At 40.2% G+C, this 22626-nt stretch overlaps 2 protein-coding genes across 7 annotated transcripts in view; one reads left to right on the top strand and one right to left on the bottom strand.

Moving 5' to 3' along the window:
* The window catches only part of LOC127350801 (inactive N-acetylated-alpha-linked acidic dipeptidase-like protein 2), a 479274-nt gene that overhangs the window by 348976 nt on the left and 107672 nt on the right, over positions 1 to 22626 (top strand). For all 6 annotated transcript variants that reach the window (XM_051377800.1, XM_051377799.1, XM_051377804.1 and 3 more), the window contains one exon: positions 10548 to 10694. In XM_051377800.1, coding sequence (XP_051233760.1) covers positions 10548 to 10694 — 147 coding nt within the window. The remainder of the gene's footprint in view (positions 1 to 10547; positions 10695 to 22626) is intronic.
* On the bottom strand, positions 4902 to 6425 carry LOC127350831 (uncharacterized). Its single transcript, XM_051377867.1, has 2 exons — positions 5905 to 6425; positions 4902 to 5718 (listed from the first exon to the last, which is right to left on the bottom strand). The coding sequence occupies exons 1-2, from the start codon at positions 6385 to 6387 to the stop codon at positions 5419 to 5421; spliced, it is 783 nt and encodes a 260-aa protein (XP_051233827.1). The 5' UTR covers positions 6388 to 6425; the 3' UTR covers positions 4902 to 5418.

Genomic DNA, 22626 nt, shown 5'->3' with positions numbered 1-22626 from the left:
GTGGGCAATCTTCTGCAAGGTGGACTTTTAACCCACTCAGCAATCGTTTTATCAATTGCTATAGAGAGAAAAGGATTTCTTCACTGTGAGTGGGATAGGCATTATACAGCATGTGGGTCATGCAGAATCTTCTGTGTATTTTACAGTACATAATGCATTACCCAATTACTTGGAGGGATACGATTTATGTACATTACTATCTGTTTTACTGTGTATTTTCCAGTACTTATTAATAATCATTGTTTGCTTCTTTGATATGATCATGGTTTACATTCACTTGTACTCTTCTTCTCTGTATTTGCACTTAAATAAAGAGTTACTTTGCACAAACAGATAAACACAATTCTTAAAATGAATAAACCATTGATTGATACCTTGAGTGCACAATAAAAAATGTATGAACATTTTTAAAAATGGAGACACCAGTTTGATTGATATTTCCCAGATTGCACCAAAAAACAAAACAAAAAGATTTAGATAAATAAATAATAACTAAGATATCTGTTTTGGCAAATGAAGCCTTCATAAAGAGGATTGTCCACAGGTTCTCTGGTAAACAGTGACACCTGCTGGACGTTCAGTTATAGCAGCATTTCAGTTCCATTTCCTGTTACACAGGAAGTTCTCAATAAAACACACATTGCATCTCAGATGCGTTGGTGTCATGATTGTCTGCTCAAGACGGCTTTGCTTGCTAGTGTCCTCCTTTTTGCAGTGAAGGACACAAAATGACTAGCTGAGTTTACTGACAGGTCAATAGGCTATGCCGTAGGTCGAGCTCATAGTGGGGCGCCCTCTGCTGGATCAAAAGGCTAATTACTTACAATGGTCTGTTGCACTAATAGACTTCTTGACCAAGCCAAGGCATCAATATGTTTTTTTCCCCTCAAAACAAAGCCAGTGAAGAAACGTGCTTGTTCAAAATGTATGCATGTAATGGTTTTATACAAAATGCATCTAAAACAGGCATTGACATTGACAATCAGTGTTACTTGCAATCATATGCCTGGCTGCCAAAACTCATCTCAAGGCAATGGCAAAAGCATTCTGTTTTTCAGAATCCTGACTCTGTCTCTCCCATTTGGATTTTTGACGAGTATCTTTTTGGACTCAGTCTTGACCCAGCCTCGACTAGTCCTGGTCTTGACCACGGCACTGGTATGTAACTCTGTCTTCCATTACGGTCAGTAAAAGTGATTAAGACAAGACCGACAGAAAAAGACTAGTTGTAGACTTTTTGTATTGGCTCTCTCTGTCTTCCTCTCTCCCCCTCTGTCTCTCCCATTCTCTCTCTCTCCCTCTCTTTGTGTCTTTAATATCCCAGTCACTCATTTCTGGATGGCTGGGACATGCTTTTCAGTTCAACAGCTGCAAATGGCTTTTCCAAAGACCACGGTCCGGAACGGAATTATTATTATTATCATCTCACACATAATGCAAAGTTGTTTTTTGTCATTTGGCACTTTGTTGTTGCTGTGGATTGCATTCTGATTACTGTGCGCCGCCACTCTCTGCCACCCTCCACTTATTTGATGTGTCATAATGCTGATGTACGCTGAGTGTACAAAATGTTGGGGCCACTTATTATTTTGAGGAAAATGGGAGGAATTATTTTATTCAACTATGGTCATGGAAATATGGTGTTAACAAAGGTGAGGACAGAAATAAAGACTTTAAAACCTCAAGGAAAATACAATTCTTTGAAAGATTGTTTTATGAGTGAGCTCTGTGACTTTGGTTTTATACTGTGTTTTAATTCTAAAAACCTCCAAATCTTCTTCCTTAACTCAAACCTCTTTTATCCAATAGCCTCAATACTCACTCCAGAGGATTATCTAGATTCAAGCTTTTACATCCAAGTCCAGCAAGCCATTCTGAGTAGCACATATGATTTTGTAGATTGTGAGGTATTGAGTGGTAAGCTGAGATCTCGAAATGATTTCAGTCTCTCCTTATCATAGCAGACAAAGAAATTAAATATTGATTCTCGGCGTGGCACCATAGGCTATAATTACCCATTCTCTCTGCTCTCTCTCACTCTTTCCCTCCCTGCTCACTTGTTTATTCTCTGTGTCTTCCCGTTGCCTCCCCTTTTTTTTTTACACCTCTCTTTTCTGTTATTCCCTCTCTGAAGGACTCAACTTTCATTTTGACTGTCTCTGTTTCTCTTTTCCCCCTCTGACACTCTCTTTTAATGCACTGCGTCTGGTTGTAAGAGAGGGAAAGGAGAGAGGAGGTACACAACCTGACTTTAAATCTTCTCTGCAGCTGATGGAATGATAGTCTATCTCTATATATAATCTTACTTTGTGACTTAAGTTGAGGTATTTTTCTCTTTTCTCCATTACTTTATTGTTGGAATTCAAAGACTGCACAGGCCTTTTTAAGGGTTGAGTGAATGCCATAACCCCAGGTCACCCAAATTCTCTCAAAACCAGCCGTATATTTTCTTAAATCATAGTCTGTTGAAAACAGGTGGTCAAGCCAGGGTTTCATCCGACACAGAAATCCTAAAATATTTTTTCCTTTGAGATACAGAATACAAGATTGCAGCCAAAGTCAAGAGGAACTATTTTATATAGGTTGGATCCCTGTAGGGTTTACAAACTAAAATACCTGCTGGGTTACAGCTGCATACAACCAAAGCAATTTAAGTAAGTTTTACATCATTTTGTGTAATAGACCCACTGATCCTCTACAGCAGTGGGTCCCAACCTTTCTCCATAAGTGACACTATTTCTATCCTTGAGTAAACTGACGACCCCTGACTAAGTGACATATTTCATGGATGTTTCATATTAGATGCAATGCATCAGTAAAAGTACAGAACAACTGATAAACTGTACGATGAGTGAATGAACCCAAACAGTGAATAACAATAATTTGTGTAAAACGGGTGATTTGGATGAATATTAAGCAGATTAGTTCCTTTGTATATTGCGTCAGAAATTAGTTTTCCTGATAATTTTAGGTAACCTTTTGTACAATTCGACCCCCAGGTTGGGAACCATGCTACTGGATACCTTGTCAGTGTCACGATTTGCCTTAACTAGACATAAAAAATACACATGCGCATGAAAGAGCAATATCATCTGTAGTATAAAGAGCGACAAAGGCTGCGTTTGGGTGATTGCAACGGCATAGAAAACATTGCCACGATGTCATGACAGCTTATATATGGGAATTTTCAGTATTTAGAAATTAGGCAACCTGCTGGAAACCAATAAAATGACTTTATAAAGGTAAATATTTATGTGGTACTTCTCCTTACATTCACAAAACTTTTTACTTTCTACATGATGATAGACATCTGTTGGCTTTAGGTAGCTAAAGGCCTTTTCAGATGGAAGTAAGCCACTGGAAGTAAGGTGTTTCAGAGAACAGTGGTGCCGTTGTCCCGTTGTGTCTCGCAGTGCCTTAAGGACACATGGAATGTCTGGGATAAATGGCAGCTAGAAGTAGCAATAATGGTAGTAGTTGTGTGCCGAGGCAGGGAGTTAGGCTGTGGCACAATCATCTTTCAGTGCATGGAAAAATATGGACAGGCCAGGAGAACGAGACCACCACCAGGCCAGCACCAAGAGGCTCAGGAAGAGTTTCTGCCCTCAGGCCACAAGGTTCCTACGGGAGGACACTGCCTAAGACTGAACCACCAAAGTTAAACTTAGTCCACATTTCTGCTGTGGCCCATTTATTAGGGCCTGCCTGTACAGACAGAGACTTATATATATATATTGATGGCCTCATCTATAGTAACTATCACTGTAGTGTTTTTCCTAAGCATTGACCCAGGGAGAAACTACTGTAAATTGTTTTAGCTTGTGGATACAGGATGGACACTCAGTTCGATGGCCTACTTGCTGACAAGGTGGATTGCTCAGTGGTGGTAGTGCCTTTTCTAATCACAGGAATTCATGCAAATCAAGTTCAAATGAAGTTCATCCGATATCCTGGTTTAGCAGCAACGTTCCAGTAGAATACAGAGGTGAGGACATGCTGTTGTAGCTTGTATTCAGTCTGATGACAGAGTGACTGAGCCTGTACAGTGGGTGTTATTCAGTATGATATACAGTATGTACCCAGTAAGAAATCCAATGCAACAGCACCACAACTAATATGATAAAATGCCTAAAGTTGGATTACCACCTCTTGCACACAGTCTCAACTAAACACAGAACATTAAGAGCTCAGAATGGTAGGATTTACTGTAGGGCTAGTGAATTGGATTGCATTAAATTGTACTGTTTTTGCTTTCATTGTGCCCACCCCTTGTATATAGGCTGCCGTAAAGTCACAGGGTGTTTGTCTCCCCCTTTGATGCTGAACAGCACAGTGTGGACTGGAGTCATTACGACTTAATCTTGATTCAGATTTAGAAAATGAAAAATTACTTGAAACATGCAAGAGGCACATGGTATGCATATCTCCTATATAATAGGCCTATTATAAATTCAAAATATTGCACTTTCAGAGAAAATTGTTTTATGTTTTTGTTGTTCATTCAGTCTGCACAGTTTCACTAAAAGCAGCTGAGCAGTACAATGGTACCTGTAAGTCAGTATGCTAGTATTAGGTGGAGTCATTTAAAGATAATCATACAGCAGCAGATTGTGTCCTGGCTACAGGAAATGAAGCACACCCATCCAGACTTTGAGTCTTGAAATGGCCACACATTTGTGTGTGCAATCACAGATGTTTACTGTGTATGAGTGGTAGCCACCAGTATACAACATGATACTGTTCTCTGGTGTTTATAGGCTTATGGGAACTAAAGGCTTGCACACATTTTATGCTTAGACACATGAGAAGTTTAAGATGATAAATGCAGAAATAGGAGTCACTGAACGGTCTGATGAGTATGAAATTGAATGGCCCTGACAGTCACCACATCTTAACCCAACTGAAGATTCATCACCCATTGGCACTTTATTATTTTATTCCTTTCTGCAGTACATGACTCATGTTCCAACCTTGTGTAAAAAAAAAAAAAAAAAAATGTATTGTGCTGATTCATATTACACTCCTTTTATTTCAAGACAGTAACATATCTTACAGTGTTAAAGCAAATGTCCATAGGATAATCAGCCCGACATAGCACCAGACTAACCCCGGCTCAGCTCGACTGACTTGTGAGAGTGATTAAGAGTCATTTTTAAAGGGCTAAATACTAAATATTTTTTTTATTTTGCATATTTACTATTACAGGGTTACTGTGGTTTGTTTTGTGTCTTTTTAATCGTAAACTTGAGATGAAATTAAAAATGCTTTTATGCCTTTTAGATTACATCCCCGCTCATAATGTATACCTATTTAACAATTTGTCCAAAAAAACCCCAACAATTTCTTTGTATTTTAATATCAAAATCAATATGCGACCATCCAATGTCAATGAATAATATCATGACATCCACCCATCAGTCAATCTTCTTCAACTTTTGGCACTACAGAGATAAATGTGTGCTGTTGCTCAATCCCACTGCTGCTGTGGGGGTAGGCAGGCTGGAGCATCAGTCCTCTCATCAGTGAGAAGCCCTCTTGTATGGAGTTTGTGATGTTTGCAATGTTTGTGTTGATTTGCTGTATGCAGTCCATGTTTCTTTTAGAGGACTCCTCCATCAGCTCCAACATCCTCCACTTAATCTGAAGGTCCTCTAGTGCTACTTGGTCACCTGTGAGTTTTCGTTTCAGCCTGTCCCCTCTGTGGTTGTTCAGCCTTGCCTTGAATAGAGCAGAGCACATTTCTCCTCATTATAATGCAAACCAAGTTATGGTCAAAGCTACGTATGAAAGCAACACACCTAATACACCTACACACAGAACGTGCACCTGCCATTATACTGTTCCCACATCGTTACCGTATCACAGCATATAGTCAGCTCGTTAAGCTTTAAATCATGAACATACCCGGAGCAAATCCCTGCGCTGCTTTATGACCGCAGAAGGCAGACTTTCAGATCTTCCTCTGACATCTTCTTCCTCCATGTCAGCAGTCTCGAGGCCGGCGTCGATGGCGCGTGTAGCAGGCGACCCACCCCATATCTCCTCACACAGTGAAAAATACAACAGAACGACACGGCCCTGGCCCCTGCGGCGCCCGGTGTCCAGCGCCTGCCTGTACTTCGTCCGGATACTTTTCAACTTGGCGGTAACCTGTGGCTTTGTGACGCTCTTGGCATCATGGGGGAAATCCCGCTCCGTGGAGGTTTGCGGATACTGCGCCTGAAACTCGTCCATAATGTCGGAGTACTTGGAGTGGCAAGACTCCCAGTCGACATTTTCTTGCAATTTTGTTGTCTTGTAGTCCAATGTGACACGGAGCAGAAGTTCCACTTCATTGTCGGTCCAAACAAAAGACTCTCCTCTTCCTCTCAGAGTGGCGCCGGCCATGTTCGTCCTCTGCTCGTGTTACGAGCTTGTTTGTAAACAGCGCGTGACATTTATGCGCATGCTCCATGCCTTCTTTTCCGGTTTTAGTGTACTGGTGTGGCGGCGTCACAGCGCCACATACAGGCCTGGCATATGTACTACAGCGTTTTGGGTCGTTTCAGTGAATCCGTGTGGACGCAGATATTTCTGGAGAGGACGCCGTGTTTACGGAGTATCTTCGAAACGACATCGTATTGGGTGAGGCCGTGTATTCGTGAGGACAGTCTAGCTAGCAAGCAACAGCATGGTTGGTTTCTGCCGGCCCCGAGGGTTTCTCGGGGCCCCGAGGGTTTCTCGGGGCCGGGTCTCACTCATTTCATCCAGATCGTCTGGGTAAAAACTGGATCATACATAGAGGAGAGAATACTTTCTAGTTTTCTCTCTGATGTCCTCCAGCTGCTCATCCTCAACTTCACTAGCTGCTAATGTTAACTGACTCAGCCCTAGGGCGCCAAGAGCCAAACCCGGCAAGAAAGCCACCTTGGTGCTGTTGGTTTGGAAACGGTCTCTAGTTAATATCCTCTATATGACCAACACAAACAAGAACGTCAGCAGAAAGATTGGCTGTTTTCATATGGATGTTCTTAAAGCCTGCTGCTTTGGATTTGCCTTGTAATCATTGAAACAAGGCAGTAGAAACACTACCGCTTCTGTCCACAGGGGCTGCCAGAATCAACACAGAGATTCTACGAGCTGCTTAATATTTCCCACACAATGGGTTTCATTTTTGGCAGCCCAGAAAAGTGAATGTCCCTTACTGGCTGGCATACTGACACACATTGTTGTAATGTTGATGTGTGAGTTTACATATCACGCATGAATGTGTGCAAATGACAGTTGGAGGTGGCCCAATAGGGCACTCTTCACCTCACCTCACCCTGCCAGTGTTGCCAAGTTATTGACTTTATTTGACCCAAGAGTGCAGAGACAGATGTCAGCTACTTTCAGCACTGCTGCCTTGTGGATCTGTAGTCCTCACTGCTTGGCGTAGCAACAGCTCTCTGGGTTGACAGCTGCCCTCAGAGAGTGGAAGTGAGCAGTATAACTGCAGCCTGACTTCACCAGGTAACTGGGTTGCGTATGTTTGTGAAAAGTACTTGTTTCCGGAGCTGCACTTGCGGTCGGGCAAGGTGTCTTGCCTGGTCTTGTTTTACTACAATCCTTATTATTAAGTAGTCGATGCTGTTGCGTATTGTTTTCTGTGCTGTAGCTGAAGTTTAATTTTTTGTTGGTTTTTCTTTCTCCATTTAGTCACAGTGGCTATGAGTTCTCCTAGGAACCCCAAATGCATCAGTTCCTGTTTGTAGATTAAAACACTACGGACTTCACATATACATAACTTTGCTTGAATTCCATACTAATGGGCTGCTGTAAATAAAAAGAAAGTTGAATATACCAAGCAGTACTGCAATAAGTTCCCCATTAGGAATCTCAATCAACTTTTAAATTCTGCACACATGAACAAGCATTTATTGCCACCCTGTTAACTCCCACAATTAGCCATAAGTGGGTAATGAAATGCCCCTCATGAATATTGATATGTGTGTAAATGTTTTTGCCCTTCCTTCTTTTAGTGGGAGTAAATGGAAGAAGTGTAAGATTAAGAAGAGACATTCCCTTGTGACACCACAGTACACGTTGGCTGGATGAGGCAAGGTTGAAGGTGTTATTTACTGGCCGCCATTCAGTTAGAGTGGGAGCATGTCACAGCAGCAGTGTAAATAGAATAGGGTTGACAACAGTGTGTCAGTGACAGTGGTGGGTATGATTGGACACCAGAGCTCTCTCCCCTTGACAGACCTTGATAAAAGCAAACTCTAATTAAATGCAATGTGACAGAAGAACATGGTGACACCAGGTGGCCTCAGCAGATGTGGACAGTTGAGATAAGCTTCTAAATGATTGACTGTTGCATTCTGTTTAATTCCACTGCCCACTATGCTCTCTCAACAGTTGCTGTATAGCAGCCTTGTTGTTCTTTCAATTAGGAATAACACCAGAAAGTTGCCAACCTAGATGACAAGTGACATAGCTGTGGAAAGTGTGTCAAAAGCTTGAATTGGATTATTAGCCACGTGCCAAATGTTAATAACACCCTCACCTCACCTCACCTCACCTCAAAAGGCACTGTCATCACTAGGTTTAAGCAAGGACATGCAAATTGCCAAATCAAGTAGTGTACAGTGTACATACTGTTTATTTCAACCCCCAACCTGATAATGGTTGTGTATCAGGGCTTTTGCTATGTTCCTGCTAAGTTTTACCACTGCTATTACATGAAATCATAGCTTACAGTCAGCCCTGCAAATACGGACAACACAACCAAATACAGAAACGCTGTGCAAATAAAGTAAAAGCAATATTCATTTTATTGTTTATTCAGTCTGTGCTTTTGCTATCTGTGCTGTAAAAGCCCAGAAAAGATCTCTGAGAGGGGTCCATAGGTGGTGTAGCAAAGTTGTATAACTTATTTATATAAGGAGGTAAGTATGAGGTATACTGTATGTAAGAGATGGTTTGTACAGGTGTCCAGGTTCTGTCAGCATACGTACAAAGATCATGCTTTCTCTGTGGCTTTTAGCAATTGGTGTAAAGTGTTTAACTGAGTAGGTAACCATAGTTTTGCTCCTTTGTTGTGAAAAAAGATTGTGAGTTCTTCCTCTTTTTGCTCAGGCTTATGTATTGCTCAGGCGTCACATTGCACAATATATAGACGAGTGAAAATGTAGACAATGAAACAATGAAAATGAAAATGAGGTGAATATATTGAACACTATGGGAGAATAGAGATGGTTTTAGTAGGAGGTTTATGTTATTTTGTCATTTTAAATTGTTACCCATCTGTATATATTTATTTATTTATTTATCCCATGAGTGTTTGTGTATTATTTTATGTGTGCTGAGTGCTTGCAGATACAGAAACACACTGCAAAAACACAACCAATGGAGACATGTGCTGTCACTAGATGACCAGAACCCAGACGAGTCTGTTGTGCACCAAAATTGGTGGCCAGCAGATATATTAGAATAGTAAGTGTAGTAAGTATTAGTGTATTAGTAGTAGTATTTGTTATTTCCATTAGCTTTTTGCTTGTTACTGGCAGTGGCAGTAGTGGTTGTGAAACATGTAATATCTGCTACAAAGTGAGATAGTGTATGGCACTGGTTTTAAAACCTTTTTCATTAATGTACACTTTTTGAATTATGTTTACAGCCAAGTACCCCCTGACCTGCACAAAACAGTTTTGATGAAAACAATGCTTAGAAAGAGGTACAGTACAGCACTACACCATCAGTGACTAAAATGCGTCATTAGAATCCTTCATGGCAAACCAATTTTTGTCATCTTCCACCAAGACAGCATTGTGGTTTAATTGAACTGCGTCTTTTAAAATGAAATTGCACAAAGGGCTTGTGCTTCACTGAGGATCATTTCAAGTACCCATTATGCAGTACTCTATAGTACCACCATTTGAGAAACACTGGTGTAAGGAAGCTCCAGGGTCCAGTTTACATCCAAAAACTACACACTGTGGCGCCCCGTTAGCTCAGTGGGTAGAGCTGGCGTCCCATTTCTGCTTTCGAAATTCGAATTTAGCTTGCCTTTGGTAGGTTTGACACTGGTAAAGACAGTAAAGTCAAGGTTTGACGTTTAATGGGATGTAAACGTAATAAAAAACACATTTTTGAGTATTTATTTATAGCAGAGGAGTGGAAGTGTTCATAAGGTTTCAAAACGATGTCTTTGTTTCAGTAGATATACTTTCCACACATACACACACATACAGTAACAACTAACAGTAACTCGTGTTTATGAATGGTGTGAATTCCCAGGAACCATCTTAATTTCCCATATTTAACCCTTATTAACCTGTAACACTTAGATGCTGAGAAATTAACACACATGCCATATGTCTCATATGAACAAAGCATTGTTCTATTGCTACTATAAATCTCCAGTTAGTTAAACACAAGCCATGAGCTGATATTTCAGGCAGTTTAATTTATTTACATGGCAGCAATTTGTGTTTTTTTGCTCTTCTAAACCCCCTCTCTCACCTTCCCACCAGTGAATTTAACTCACTGAGTTTTTCTTTGTCCTTTTTTGTCCTCTCTTTTAGAGACAGTTGCTGAGCTGCATTCGTGGTGGGAACTGCCCCGGACCCAACGTCAGCTCGCTGCAGTTGCCTGGAGATGTGAACTTCTTCGCCAACCAAATTGCTGTGCCCACTATGGAGTTCGCCTTCGAGCAGACCAAAGCAGAAGAGGTAAAACAACAGATTTATTTATTTTTTTACTTCCTCTGCTGTCATTTTGCCTACTGATCACCCTCCACTTTCAGACGACCCTCTTATGGCTGTACTTGAATTTTAAGGTGCATAATCACTGTGGAGAGACTGCATTGAAGACACAGTCATACCTAGTTTCTCAATTACTGACAGAATTTAAATGGATAAACTTCTGCTTCAGGCCACCACTTATTTATCTTTGTCTTTCTCGGAAGTTAAAATCCCTCTCTCGCAAGATACACACAGCTGTCAGTAGTCTGAGTGTATCATTTGTTGAACAAAAGTGTCATCTTTTAAAGAAAAAGATACGGACAGTATGTCAGTGCAGTATTTGTCCAGTTCTGACACATTGGGGACTGGATGTGATAACAACAATCTGCAGCCTTTAAGACTAATAGTATTATGTAGATAGAAAAAGCATCAGTTTCAGACTCAGCTTGACATGCAGCATTATGGATTAAGTCTCTATACAAGCAACAAATACACATCACAGAGCTAACAAATTATGCATACCCCCATTTACTTCCATTAAAAATTCAGTATTGATGTTTGTTGTATTGCCTTTGGGTAGAAACACAGAGATTTAGCCCCAGCTAAGTCTGCCCACTCAAATTTGGAACTTGTGGCTAGGATGGCAACTTTAAGCTTAATTATTGCAAGATATCTTTATGATGTTTATCCACCCTCAAGGCATCTTCACAACCTGAAAATAATAAGTAGTGGAGGGTGAAATGCACAGAACTGGCTTTATTTGGGGGAAGAGACAAAACCCAAATTGAATTAAAAACTGTCTGATACATAAATATGCTTGACTCTGCAAGGGGAAAGTCCAGTATGCATACATTAGCATTAAAATGGAACTGCTGTGTTACAAATATGTGGGTAATCCAATTTCCTGTTTTATTTTATTTCTTTACTGAGACGTTAGGCTGTCAGGGCTGGAAGTAGGGGTCACATAGGTTCTGTATGGATTTCATGTATAATATGTTGTTTTTAGAATCGGGAACTGTATTTATCAAGCTCATCTCAGTATCACAGGAATTGTGCTGAAAGTGATCCTAGTACTAAAATCACGCCGATATTGCAAGATGATGAGAGAATCCATTTTGCCAGGCTTCAAGCGATGTGCTTGTGTCCAAACCATGGTGGTTCGGATCAATCAGCACCCAATGAACTATAAACTACTGGCAGCTACAGCATGAGTCTGGGTGTAGTTTCACTCTAGGTGTGTCCTCGATGCTGCCAGCATCAGTTATATCAGTATTTCGTCATTGAAAGAAGAGCAAAGAATGGCAGCTCCTCTCCCAACTGAGTATGAGTGACGTTATACGGTTCGTTGTTCTGATTGGTTGAAGTTCGCCTGTGATTGACAGATGGATCATCTAATCACATATCATATTTTGGTGTGCCCTTTTCCAAACAATTTTAATGTTTATGCTTTAAACAAATAGACAAATAATATTGCTGACTAAGTTATATTTATATATATAAAATTACATTATCTAATTAGCCATTATTAGTGCTGCACCTTTACATTTATTGTGCAATATTGTACATTTTGTTGGTTTTATTCCATTTATTTGTCCGGGACTGTGTACAAAAACAATCAAACCTCCTGCTTACCTATGTGTCCTTACAGCAACAACCAGGGTTGGTAAATACATTGTCACAAAATAACCATATGTCTTCAATGAATCTTCTTGTATCTTTTAATAAACCTCATATTCATCACTAAATACTTCTCTTCAACAAATCTTGTGCACAAGTGCCATCTCCTGGTGACTCCTAACAGGATAGAATACCTGTGGAGCTCTCCTAAGTATCAGCTAACCCACACAAGCTGGTCCGCTATGTACTTTTCACGTATTGGTGAGGCAAAATGTGACATTGGCATGGTATCCTCTACACGCTTTGGTGCCTTACTGGAGTCAAGTTAGCAATAATAAATATCCAACATCCAGTTAGACTTTTAAAATAAAGTTTGCTAAGGAACATTTCAGGTCACTGAAAACTACTTGATTAGGTTTAGGCACCAAAGGTCTCAGCACCAAAACTACTTTAATTCAATTCAGTTCAGTTTTATTTGTATAGCACCAATTCATAACAAAAGTTCTCTCAGGACACTTTTCAAATAGAGCAGGTCTAGACGGTACGTATTATTATAATTTATATTATAAGTTTAGGCACCAAAAGTCTCAGCACCAAAACTACTTGGTTAGGTTAATGCACAAAAACTATTTGGTTAGGTTTCGGCACCAAAGGAACCTTCCTAAGCGGATTGTGTCTCTCTTTCTACTACGTTCATCCTTTTTTCCCGTCATTATCCCCTGCTGGTACTGCACCGTTGTACATGTGTACTTTAACGTCTGACACAGTATCGTCTAGTGGATTTCATGCTTTGCCATGAAACGGGGATGTATCAGTACAGATAGGATTCATTTTAGAAGTTTATAAAGGTTGATAAAATAGCTTTATCTCTAGGCCTAAGAGGACCAAAACTGCATCAATCTGAGAATTTTGGTCCAGGTTGGACAGATTTTAAACTCTCAGACAATTACTAAATACAGGCCCAGGTAAGTTAGATATATCTTAGATGAACTAAGATGAGTTGTGAGAAGCAAACATCCTGTAGGCACACAGCAAGTTGGTATTAACAGAAGTGAGTAGAACAAGGCCTGGATTGGTGACCTGCATGCATTATCACATTTATAGAACCTCCCACTCTTTTCTCCTCTTGAGCTATAGAGTGACCTCTTATTGAAATAGTTACATTTTCACAATGTAGACACAGTTATATAACAGAAGTGTCTAGCAATGTATCACCACGCTGAACAGTGATACTGTTTTTAGAATTTGACAGCCTCAGTGGTTGTCTGTTTGTAGCAAACGTCTGTTTGTAGCAAACATCCTCCAAAACTGATCACTTCAGCTGGACAGTTTTTGTTCAAACTAATTGCGCTGTGTGGGCCAAAAAGTACGTTTTGAAAGGCAGATGTCTTTGCACCTGGCAACATAATCATTGATAAAACTGCTTTTGTCAGTTTGTATTGTTTTGCCCAAAACATATGCCACAAATGGAGCTCAAAATGCAGACAGCACTGTCAGCTTGTGAAATGTTTAGCCCAAATTCCTCTCAGTTATTTTTAACTGTTGTATCCATCACATTTTTAACAGTACTGTATTAGTCATATCTTTCATTGTTTTCTCCCACACACTGAACACAGATTGTGTTCTGCTCTTTGTTTTTCCCACCATGACACATTATTGGTGTTGTCATGGTGAATGGCCCTTATTTTAATGAGAAGGCTGTTGAGTTGTGATACTTTTTTCCTGAACTCCAGATTCTCATCAACCCAGAAAGACATGCTGTATTCACAGGATAGAACTAGTGGAATGGTGGAAAGTATTCAAGTAGATTTTGTCAAATTTTGTGGTACTTGTACTTACAGTATATCCATTTTGTGTCACTTCATTCACACTCCTCTTGGCAGTTATACAGCAGTTACTATTGACTTTTCAGATTTTTTATGTAAACATATGGTAAACCTATAAAATAAAATACATTGTAAAAGCAGTTGTTACCAACCTTTTGGCTTGTGATTCCATCCCCAAAACATACCTAGTTGAGGTCCTATGCCATGATTCAGATATCTAGGTTGTCAGCAATTCTATCAACAAGAACTTTGTCCTCTAAACTTAACAGATAGTTTCATTTAAATATTGATTTGAATTTGTTTGTTTTGTTCTTTCTTCTACATTACAACCCTTAATTTATTATAGTGGTATCCATCTTATGTTTATACAGAAAGTGTTCTTAGAGAAATCCTAGAGGTAACACTGCTATTGTACTTACTGCCCTGGGACTTATTTAAGTATTTTCATGATGTGGAGCACTGGGATTGGCGTCAGAGGACACTAATGATAAAAGCATAGCTAATAGAATGGACATGAGATCTGAACGGGTTTAAGTAGAATCTGCAGATTAGACATTTGGCCCCTGAAGTGCACTAAATATCACGCATTTCTATTTCTAGTAATGTAAGATTATTTGAGGGATATTTTCTTTAAGACGATAAATATTTAAAAAAGTTCTCGCCATTATTGAGACAGAAATCTGCGAGGGTCAAAGATTAAAGAAGACACAGGAGAGAGTGACCTGAACTCTTTGAGATAATTTATCGAAGCAGATGCATATGGCCCCGACCACACAAGCATCTATTTGAGCAACTTCTGCGTTGTTCAATATTCCAGACCACTATATGTGATCTACTGTGTGTGTAATTGTATTCATTCATCCTCATATGCCCAATAAACAGAGTTGTGGTGCTGGTAATGTGTATGAAAACCACCAGATGTTATGCAGCAGTGCCACGGTGTTTGTGACAGGAGTGTGGTTCGTTGAACATTTGTTTTCTCGTTTAGCATCTGTTTTTCTCTCACTGCATGAAAGTTTTCTCCTCCGTGCACTAACGTTCCCCATGCCACCCTGTGATTATTCACCCCCTGCAATAATTTTACAAAGTTTGTTTGAGAAAGTTGGTTGAGGCATCACAAAGATGTTAATTTGTACTGGAGTGACAGTATGATGTGTTTGTGAGGTGAGGATGCAAACTTGCAAATTGTTTTGCCTGTATAGATGTGAAATAGGTCTTGCATTGCATTGATAATTTGAATGGTCTGAAATTTAACTTGTTGAAAGCTGCAGAAACCCTGAAAGAATGACATCACTGGAAGAAAAGTTGGCCGGATGAACAACATAACCATCATATCATTATTATCATTCATCGTGATGTAACACAATACTCCCCAAAAACTTCTTCAGCACATCTTCCTTCACCACTGTGCACAGAAATCTGGCAGTAAAATTCCATCCTATTGGTGCCATGCGTGGGAGTTGTCTCTGACATATGTCATGGAGCATTGGCTTTGGGGACCTGGAAAAGAACAGGTCGGTGAGGTGTGAGAAGAATATTTGACATCCCCTTATCTTTGCTGCTCCTAGGTTTAGGGCCACATTCGGGTTCAGGTGGGGAGAGCAAATGATTAATAGAGCCAGAGGATCTTCATCTAGACTTTGGCATGTACTCTGTTTAGACCGGAGGCCATTACTGCAACCCCCCCCGCCCCCCCCGCCCTGGACTATTCTAGTCCTCCAAACATGCAAGGACCAGGACTGCGACATCTTGCCCTCCTGCCTTCTGTCACTTCCTTAAACTTACTGACAGCTCTGTAAATGATTGGTATCAGTAGACCTATCCAGAGTAACAACAGTAATTTGTGCTTCCGTGGTCTCATTTTTAATTTCTTCTCTCTCTACATCGGCAATAGCTGTAATTATGTCATTTTACATTTCAACCACTTGCCACTAAACACTCCCAGGCTGTAATACAAACCTTTGTTGTGTTCAAACAAAAGGAAAAGAAGCTCCACATAATTGCCACTGTTATTTGACTCTGTACCCTCAGCAAGACCCCTAAAATGAGCTCTCTGTGGCAAAAAGACAGCACAGTTAATCCTCTTCAGTTTGTCCTCGATTTATCTCACCTGTTTATTCTGCATTTCTATTGCCCTTCTGTTGGTTCAGTCAGTCCACCCTGCAGTTTGTAATTGCTGTCCAGCCCTAAGATGACTAGAGACTTGTGTGATTTGTGAAACCTCCATGACATCTTCTCTGTTTTGAAGGCAAAATGTCCCAGCAGTGCACTTCTACCTTTGCTTGACAGCAGTGAGCCACTGTGTTGCACGTAGTAGAGGTCATGGACAGAATCCAAAACAAACCTGTGAATTGATTTTGACAGAGAGAGACCCAGTCCAAAGTTAGACCTGATCCAAATATACCTGAGGATAATTAGACCTGATCCAAAATGTGGTCAACCCAAACAGACCCAAATACAGAGAAAACATCAGCACTGGCAGCACCCAGTTTCCTGGAAATTATGTTTAAATACAAATAATTTGTTTATAAATAAGATTTGAAGGAAACGTAATGCAGAGCAGATTAAATGTTTTATTAACAGAATAAGGAAATGTTATTGATTAACACATCTGGCAAGTAGCAATAATGGTGATACTGAAGGTATCAGTAAAATGTTCTCAGAGAGCATATTTATCAATATCCGCTTATAGTAACTACAGCATTATTACCTGTATTAGACAATCCTGCATTCAAGATGTACAACCAGTGCCAACAGTCAGTGCCAGGGCAGGAAGTAGCAAGGCAGGTGGTTAGGGTGTGGAGGCTTGATTGGATGGGCATGAAGGGCATTTGACTTGATGCAGAGAGACAGAGATCTTTTCACAAACCTGCAGTTTATGTTTGCTTGTTTATTTACAGCAACCATGATCTTTTCCTATCCCTTAACAAGTGTTTTAGTTGCCTGACATTAACCATTCCTCAACCGTCAGTTACCATCATTACCGTAGCAGACATGAGTATGTATTGTAGAAAGTGAGAATCTTAAAACTTTGTCACTGAATGTAATCCAGGGTGTTGCAATATTGTTGTTTATTGGAGACCCAATCCCAGGACCAGTAGCAATACAACAGGCTGGTACCAAACTAAATTAGATTAGTTTGTAACCAGCACAATTCATGTGCCTGAGATTCTTGGAGACCAGGACACAAAAACCCTCTAGCTCACACCTGTCGCATTTACTACAGGCTGGCTTATGTTCAGAATGGTGCCGCTGAAAGCCTTTATTGCATAGTGACAGGCAAATATAGACAGGAAAGGGGGAGAGAGAGAGAGAGAGAGAGAGGGTGACATGCAACATATCAACATGGTGGCCTCCACGGAGGGTAATTCCAAGTACGCAACAATTCCTATATTCAGGTAATTATACTATAGAAACATACCCAATAGATCCTCCTTAATGCGACACACTGGATATTCAAAAAGGCAACATTTTGTGGTAAAATCAAATAATACCAATAGAATTACTGCATCAGCTTTCATACTGTCTGCTGGATGCTAACTGACGGTTAGCAAGCTAGCTAGCTCGGAAAAACTATCTGTGACTGACTACCACTGGCCTGGTTCCAGCAGCCATGTTAGCAGTTCGCTCACTGTCTAACCCTGCAAGTGGTCTCTGCATTTACAAGATCATAGATCCACATAGTTTGTGAAGATGCACTGAATTCTCTGTGCTGCTTTTTGGTGTGAGCAGATTTGTTTAAGAGTAAATGACTGTGTTGAAGTTTCAGTGTAGAATGGCTTTAATGTGACCCCAACAGTAATTCTGTATGAGGTACTGCTTGCAGTTTCCCAGCCCACAGTGTGATCAAGCATTAACCTGTTTTCTGTCGAACAAGGGGAGTGGAAAGTAAGATACATATTATACACATATCCATAAACTTCACTTAACGCATTTTTTACAAGCTGCTTTGAATTTGCCAGCAATTTTATCTCCAGGAGTATATCAGGCCTTAATTTATTATTCCCTCTTGCTGCAGAAATACCATTTTATTACAACAATTTACAGTGGCATTTTTGTCCATTTCAAATTGTATTCCTTAGCCTGCATACTGGGCTGTAAAACACAGTAAATGGAGTCTTGTTAAGTAGCAGTAGATACCTGTCAGAGCCTCCAACCATCCTGGAAGTCTCTAGCTGATGAGAATCGATAGAAGGATATTACATCTGCATCCAGCTCTCCCCTGCACAGCTGTCAGGCCAAAACCCCCTTTGGTGCTTGTAATGGTGATGATACCAGGGAACAGTTACGCAAGCTAAGGCACACTAACACACACCCATGTGCAGGTGTGTGTGCACGTATGCACATCTCCATCTAACACGTCTTACTTGAGTTCATTACATCGACAACTTTGAAGATAGGGATGAGTGAGGCTGAGTGAGCATATGAATGAAGTCTGTAGAGTGGGTGGAGGAAACAGGGTGAGAGTGAGGACAAGGAAGAAGGTAAGTAAGAGTAAGGTGATGAGTTGTTAACATCAATAAATCATTACCATATTAAATTTGAGACATTAACACACACCACATACCTCTGCCAAGTGGACTCTAAGTTTCTAGAGGACTCTCAGTCTTTAGAGTGCTCTACACTGCACTTTTCAGTAAGAGTGCCTTACCTAAGATATCATCAGGGTTATTTTTTCAGACTTTAGAAAGCTTCTCCAGAGCCTGTGAAACATTTTATATAATATCTTCTGTGGCTGACAATTATGGTGCTTTCCATTTACTGTGGATGTCCAATGTCAGACTGGGAACGACATTGCAGAGTTGACTGGGTTCCAGTACAATAAGTCAGACAACTCTTGCCAGGTTAGCCATTAGCTATTATTATTATATAGCCATTGTTAGCAATGCAAGTTGATAACAATGCATTATGCTGTCCACAGACAGAATTTGGACAGTACAGTATGCACAACTGATTTAATCAGAAACAACAGACAGAAGTTCTAATAAACAGTACTACAATTTTTACTCAGTTGACGTGCAGCAGCAGTCCTGGGTTTTGAGTTTGAGTTGGTGAGATTCTTCCGACTTTCCTGTTTGGAAATCCAAATTCAGGGGGGCATTCCAGTTTAAATTTCTGACTGGAAACTTGGATTGCACCATTATACCCCATGACTGATTTCTATGTGTAAAATTGGTAGAGTGACCCTTTATGTAGTCCATCCATCTATCCATTTTCTGTTCCCTGACCAGGGTCATGGGGGGCTGGACTCCCAGCACACATTAGTTTAGCACAGGGTTAACATATATGTCATCATTTAGACACATCATTTACATTCAATGCAATTTGTAGTTCATCTATGTGTTGTACTGTGGGAGAACATCGGGATGAGCATTGTAGGGCACCACTTTGTAGGGTGTTACAGTGGTGTAACTGTATTAGTGTAATCAACTAATTTTGGCTATCAAAGTTTATAATTATCAAAAGATAATAGAAAATGACCTTCAAGTGCCTCGGACCACCACCCTTTAATAAGGGAAACGATAGCCAATAATTGATTGATCAGTCTCATAAAATTACACTAAACTATTAATTCAGAAATTGGATTAATAATTAAATGAATAACTACAACCAGAATCACTATTAAAAGTTAAAGTGGAAGGCTTTGGAGTTCTGCATAGAAGAGGTTGGTATCACCCACTCTTGTACGAAATTAAATAGGCCAGCATGTAAAAACACAAGCATTTATTAAAGGAATAATAAACGCAAAACAGAGGAAAATACATTATAAAAAGGTCTGTGTGTGTGTGTGTGTGTGTGTGCGCCGCGCATGGGGGGTTGTGCACCAGAAAAGGTGTGTGTCCTTTGTCCATTTACCAGATGTTTCAGCTGAGTATGAAACACGTGTTGGTGAGAGACCAACGGCAAACTCGTCTACTAACCAAAGAGTATGGAGGAGTGGGAGGGTTTGAGTTCCCTCTCCTCATGTGTGTGCTGAGGTTGAGGCCGAATATACGTGTGTGTGATCGTAGATTAACCCATAAGAACCCAGACCCATTTCTCCTTGAAGGAAAATTATGGGGGATATATGACAGACCAAGTGGAACTCATAGAACTACATTTCTGATGTTTTTTTTTTTTAAATGTCAAATATTTGTTTTGTGACATATAAGTCACAATGGGCGTTTTTAGTAAATAAATATTTTATTAATACCTTAGTAATTTGACATTATATTTTGTTTATATTTCTTCAAATATACTTTAAATTGAACAACAGGGCATATATTAATTCTAAATAATTGAAACAGTGAAATTAATTGGGTGGCCTATTACCTTTTTTGTTACGGTGACACAGACGTCGCATCAGATTTTCCATGACGACTATGGTTAAAAGCCCGATGTGACGTACACGTCACAGCAATATTTTCGTAACTTGTTTTATATTATTTTGTTCAGGAAATATGGTCAGAACAGGTTAAATGCAATACAGGACATACTATTAATGTATTAGAATTGTAAAATGGGCTTAAACTTACCTTAGTAAGAAAAAACAAGCGTTTTGAATTTAGCCACTTCCTTCATTTCTGTCATTTCTGTAATTTCTGTCACACCGTGGGTGCCGTCAAAAGGGAGTTAGTTGCATGCAAAGACAATGTCTGTGTGAAGCATAACATTAAACTAACATCACCTTAACACTGTCCCAGAGACGAGTTACTACAGTAACCTGTGTTAATCAGATCATCATCACAATACAATAACATAACCTGAATAAAACACATCAGTAACATTAACAGTAATTAAACAGTTCTTGCTGAGCCGTTATCTCTGTTAAGTTATCTGTCTATGCCCAGCGATGTCCACTGGTGCAGGTTGCAAGAGGAAAGGCGTTTCACTCATTGCTCTGCAGAGTTAACGACTCGGCGTTAATGTTGCGTTGCTCCGGTAAAGTCAGCTGGCAGACTTTCTCTTTACAGCTGCAGATGTTGACTCCCGTCAGCGGTGCGCTGACCAGGGATCACAGGAAAAAGCAGGAGGAGTTTTATCACCTGGACATTGCGCGTCATCACGCTGCATCAGGTTATAGTCACAGGAAGTGACCGAATGAGGTGACAGGAAGTGACCCGTCACAATAAAAGTCCTGTTACCACTTCAAATGAATGAGTTCATGTTTAAAGGTCTCCTTTGACCCTATAGCCTGTTAAGAAAAACCCATGCAGAGACTACATAAAAAGCATTCACATTACGCATTGAAAGGCCCCAGTCGGGCTCCCCGGTTTGCTCAGTCGGTAGAGCTGAAGACCCATATACGGAGTTGCTGCAGCGGCCCGGGTTCAAACCGACCTGCATCCCTTTGCTGCGTGTCATCCCCTCTCTCTCTACCCATCTTGGCTGTCACTATCTAATAAAGGCATGAAAAGGCCAAAAAAATAACTTTAAAAAAAAGAAAGGCCCCAGTCAATTGGTAAATACCAAGGCAGGACTTTCTCAATTATATAAACAAAACTGTCCCTGAACGCATCATGTCATCTCAGTGACAGTGGTTACTGTAAAGTTTGAATATGTAATGGTCCAGAGTTGGTTTTGACAGGTAAAAACGTTCTCTGACTCCAGATTTAAAATTGACTTAAAGTTGGGGTCAGTCAGTCTGGAGAAAGATGATTGATTGAGTCTCATTCTCAGGTCATCAAATACCAGCACTTTGGAAACCCAAAGGTGGATCACATCCCACTCCAAACTGGATATACCACAACTACTAGAGAGTAGTGGTAGGCGATACCGCAAGATTTGGTATCGATCCGATACCGATCCAATACCACTCAGTATCGCCAATACCGATATCTCCGCTGCTCCGTAATAAAATAACACGTTTCAACGGGATAAATGTATTATTTCAAGGTCTTAGCATACTTTATACTTTATTGAGTTGGCTAAAGTAACAAATGACCAGTTGCACTTACAAATATATATTAACTAATGCCGAAGATGACCAAAATATTACTTTCACCACTATTATCTACCTGGATATTCTCTGCCAAACTGAAAGGCCTCTGTTAATGACCGCTGCCTCTGGATTGGTGGTGTGGGTCTGTCAGGGCCAGGGGGTGGGGGATTTCTCTCATCCCCTCGACTAATTTCCATGTAAGCAGACGATAAAGTACAGTCTTGCAGTAGCTGACTTGGCAGAAATTATTTATATGCTGTTTGGTCCAGTTAACATTAGTGGAGAAGATGATCATCAGCACTTTCTGTATGTCCAGCATTTTATTTAGCTCTCTAAATACTGATTGTCCAGAAAACTGCTACCAATCTTTTCATTGCACAGCAGTTTGTTTATAGTAAGAGATTATTTATCATCAAGTGCCTTAAATGGTCTCTGAGTCACCACTTGAAACTGCAAATTAGAACATGAAAAAGCTCTTTTTCAGCCGTTCAGCCAAGGGTTATTTTAACTTTTAAGGTTCATCTGAAGTACAGCTTAGGATAGCATGAAGTTTGGA

Source organism: Dicentrarchus labrax, unplaced genomic scaffold (assembly GCF_905237075.1).
Source record: "Dicentrarchus labrax unplaced genomic scaffold, dlabrax2021, whole genome shotgun sequence".
In the NCBI taxonomy this organism is placed as follows: Eukaryota; Metazoa; Chordata; class Actinopteri; family Moronidae; genus Dicentrarchus; species Dicentrarchus labrax.
The sequence above is the reverse complement of the archived record's forward strand: the minus strand, read 5'-3'. Positions and strand labels throughout refer to the sequence as shown.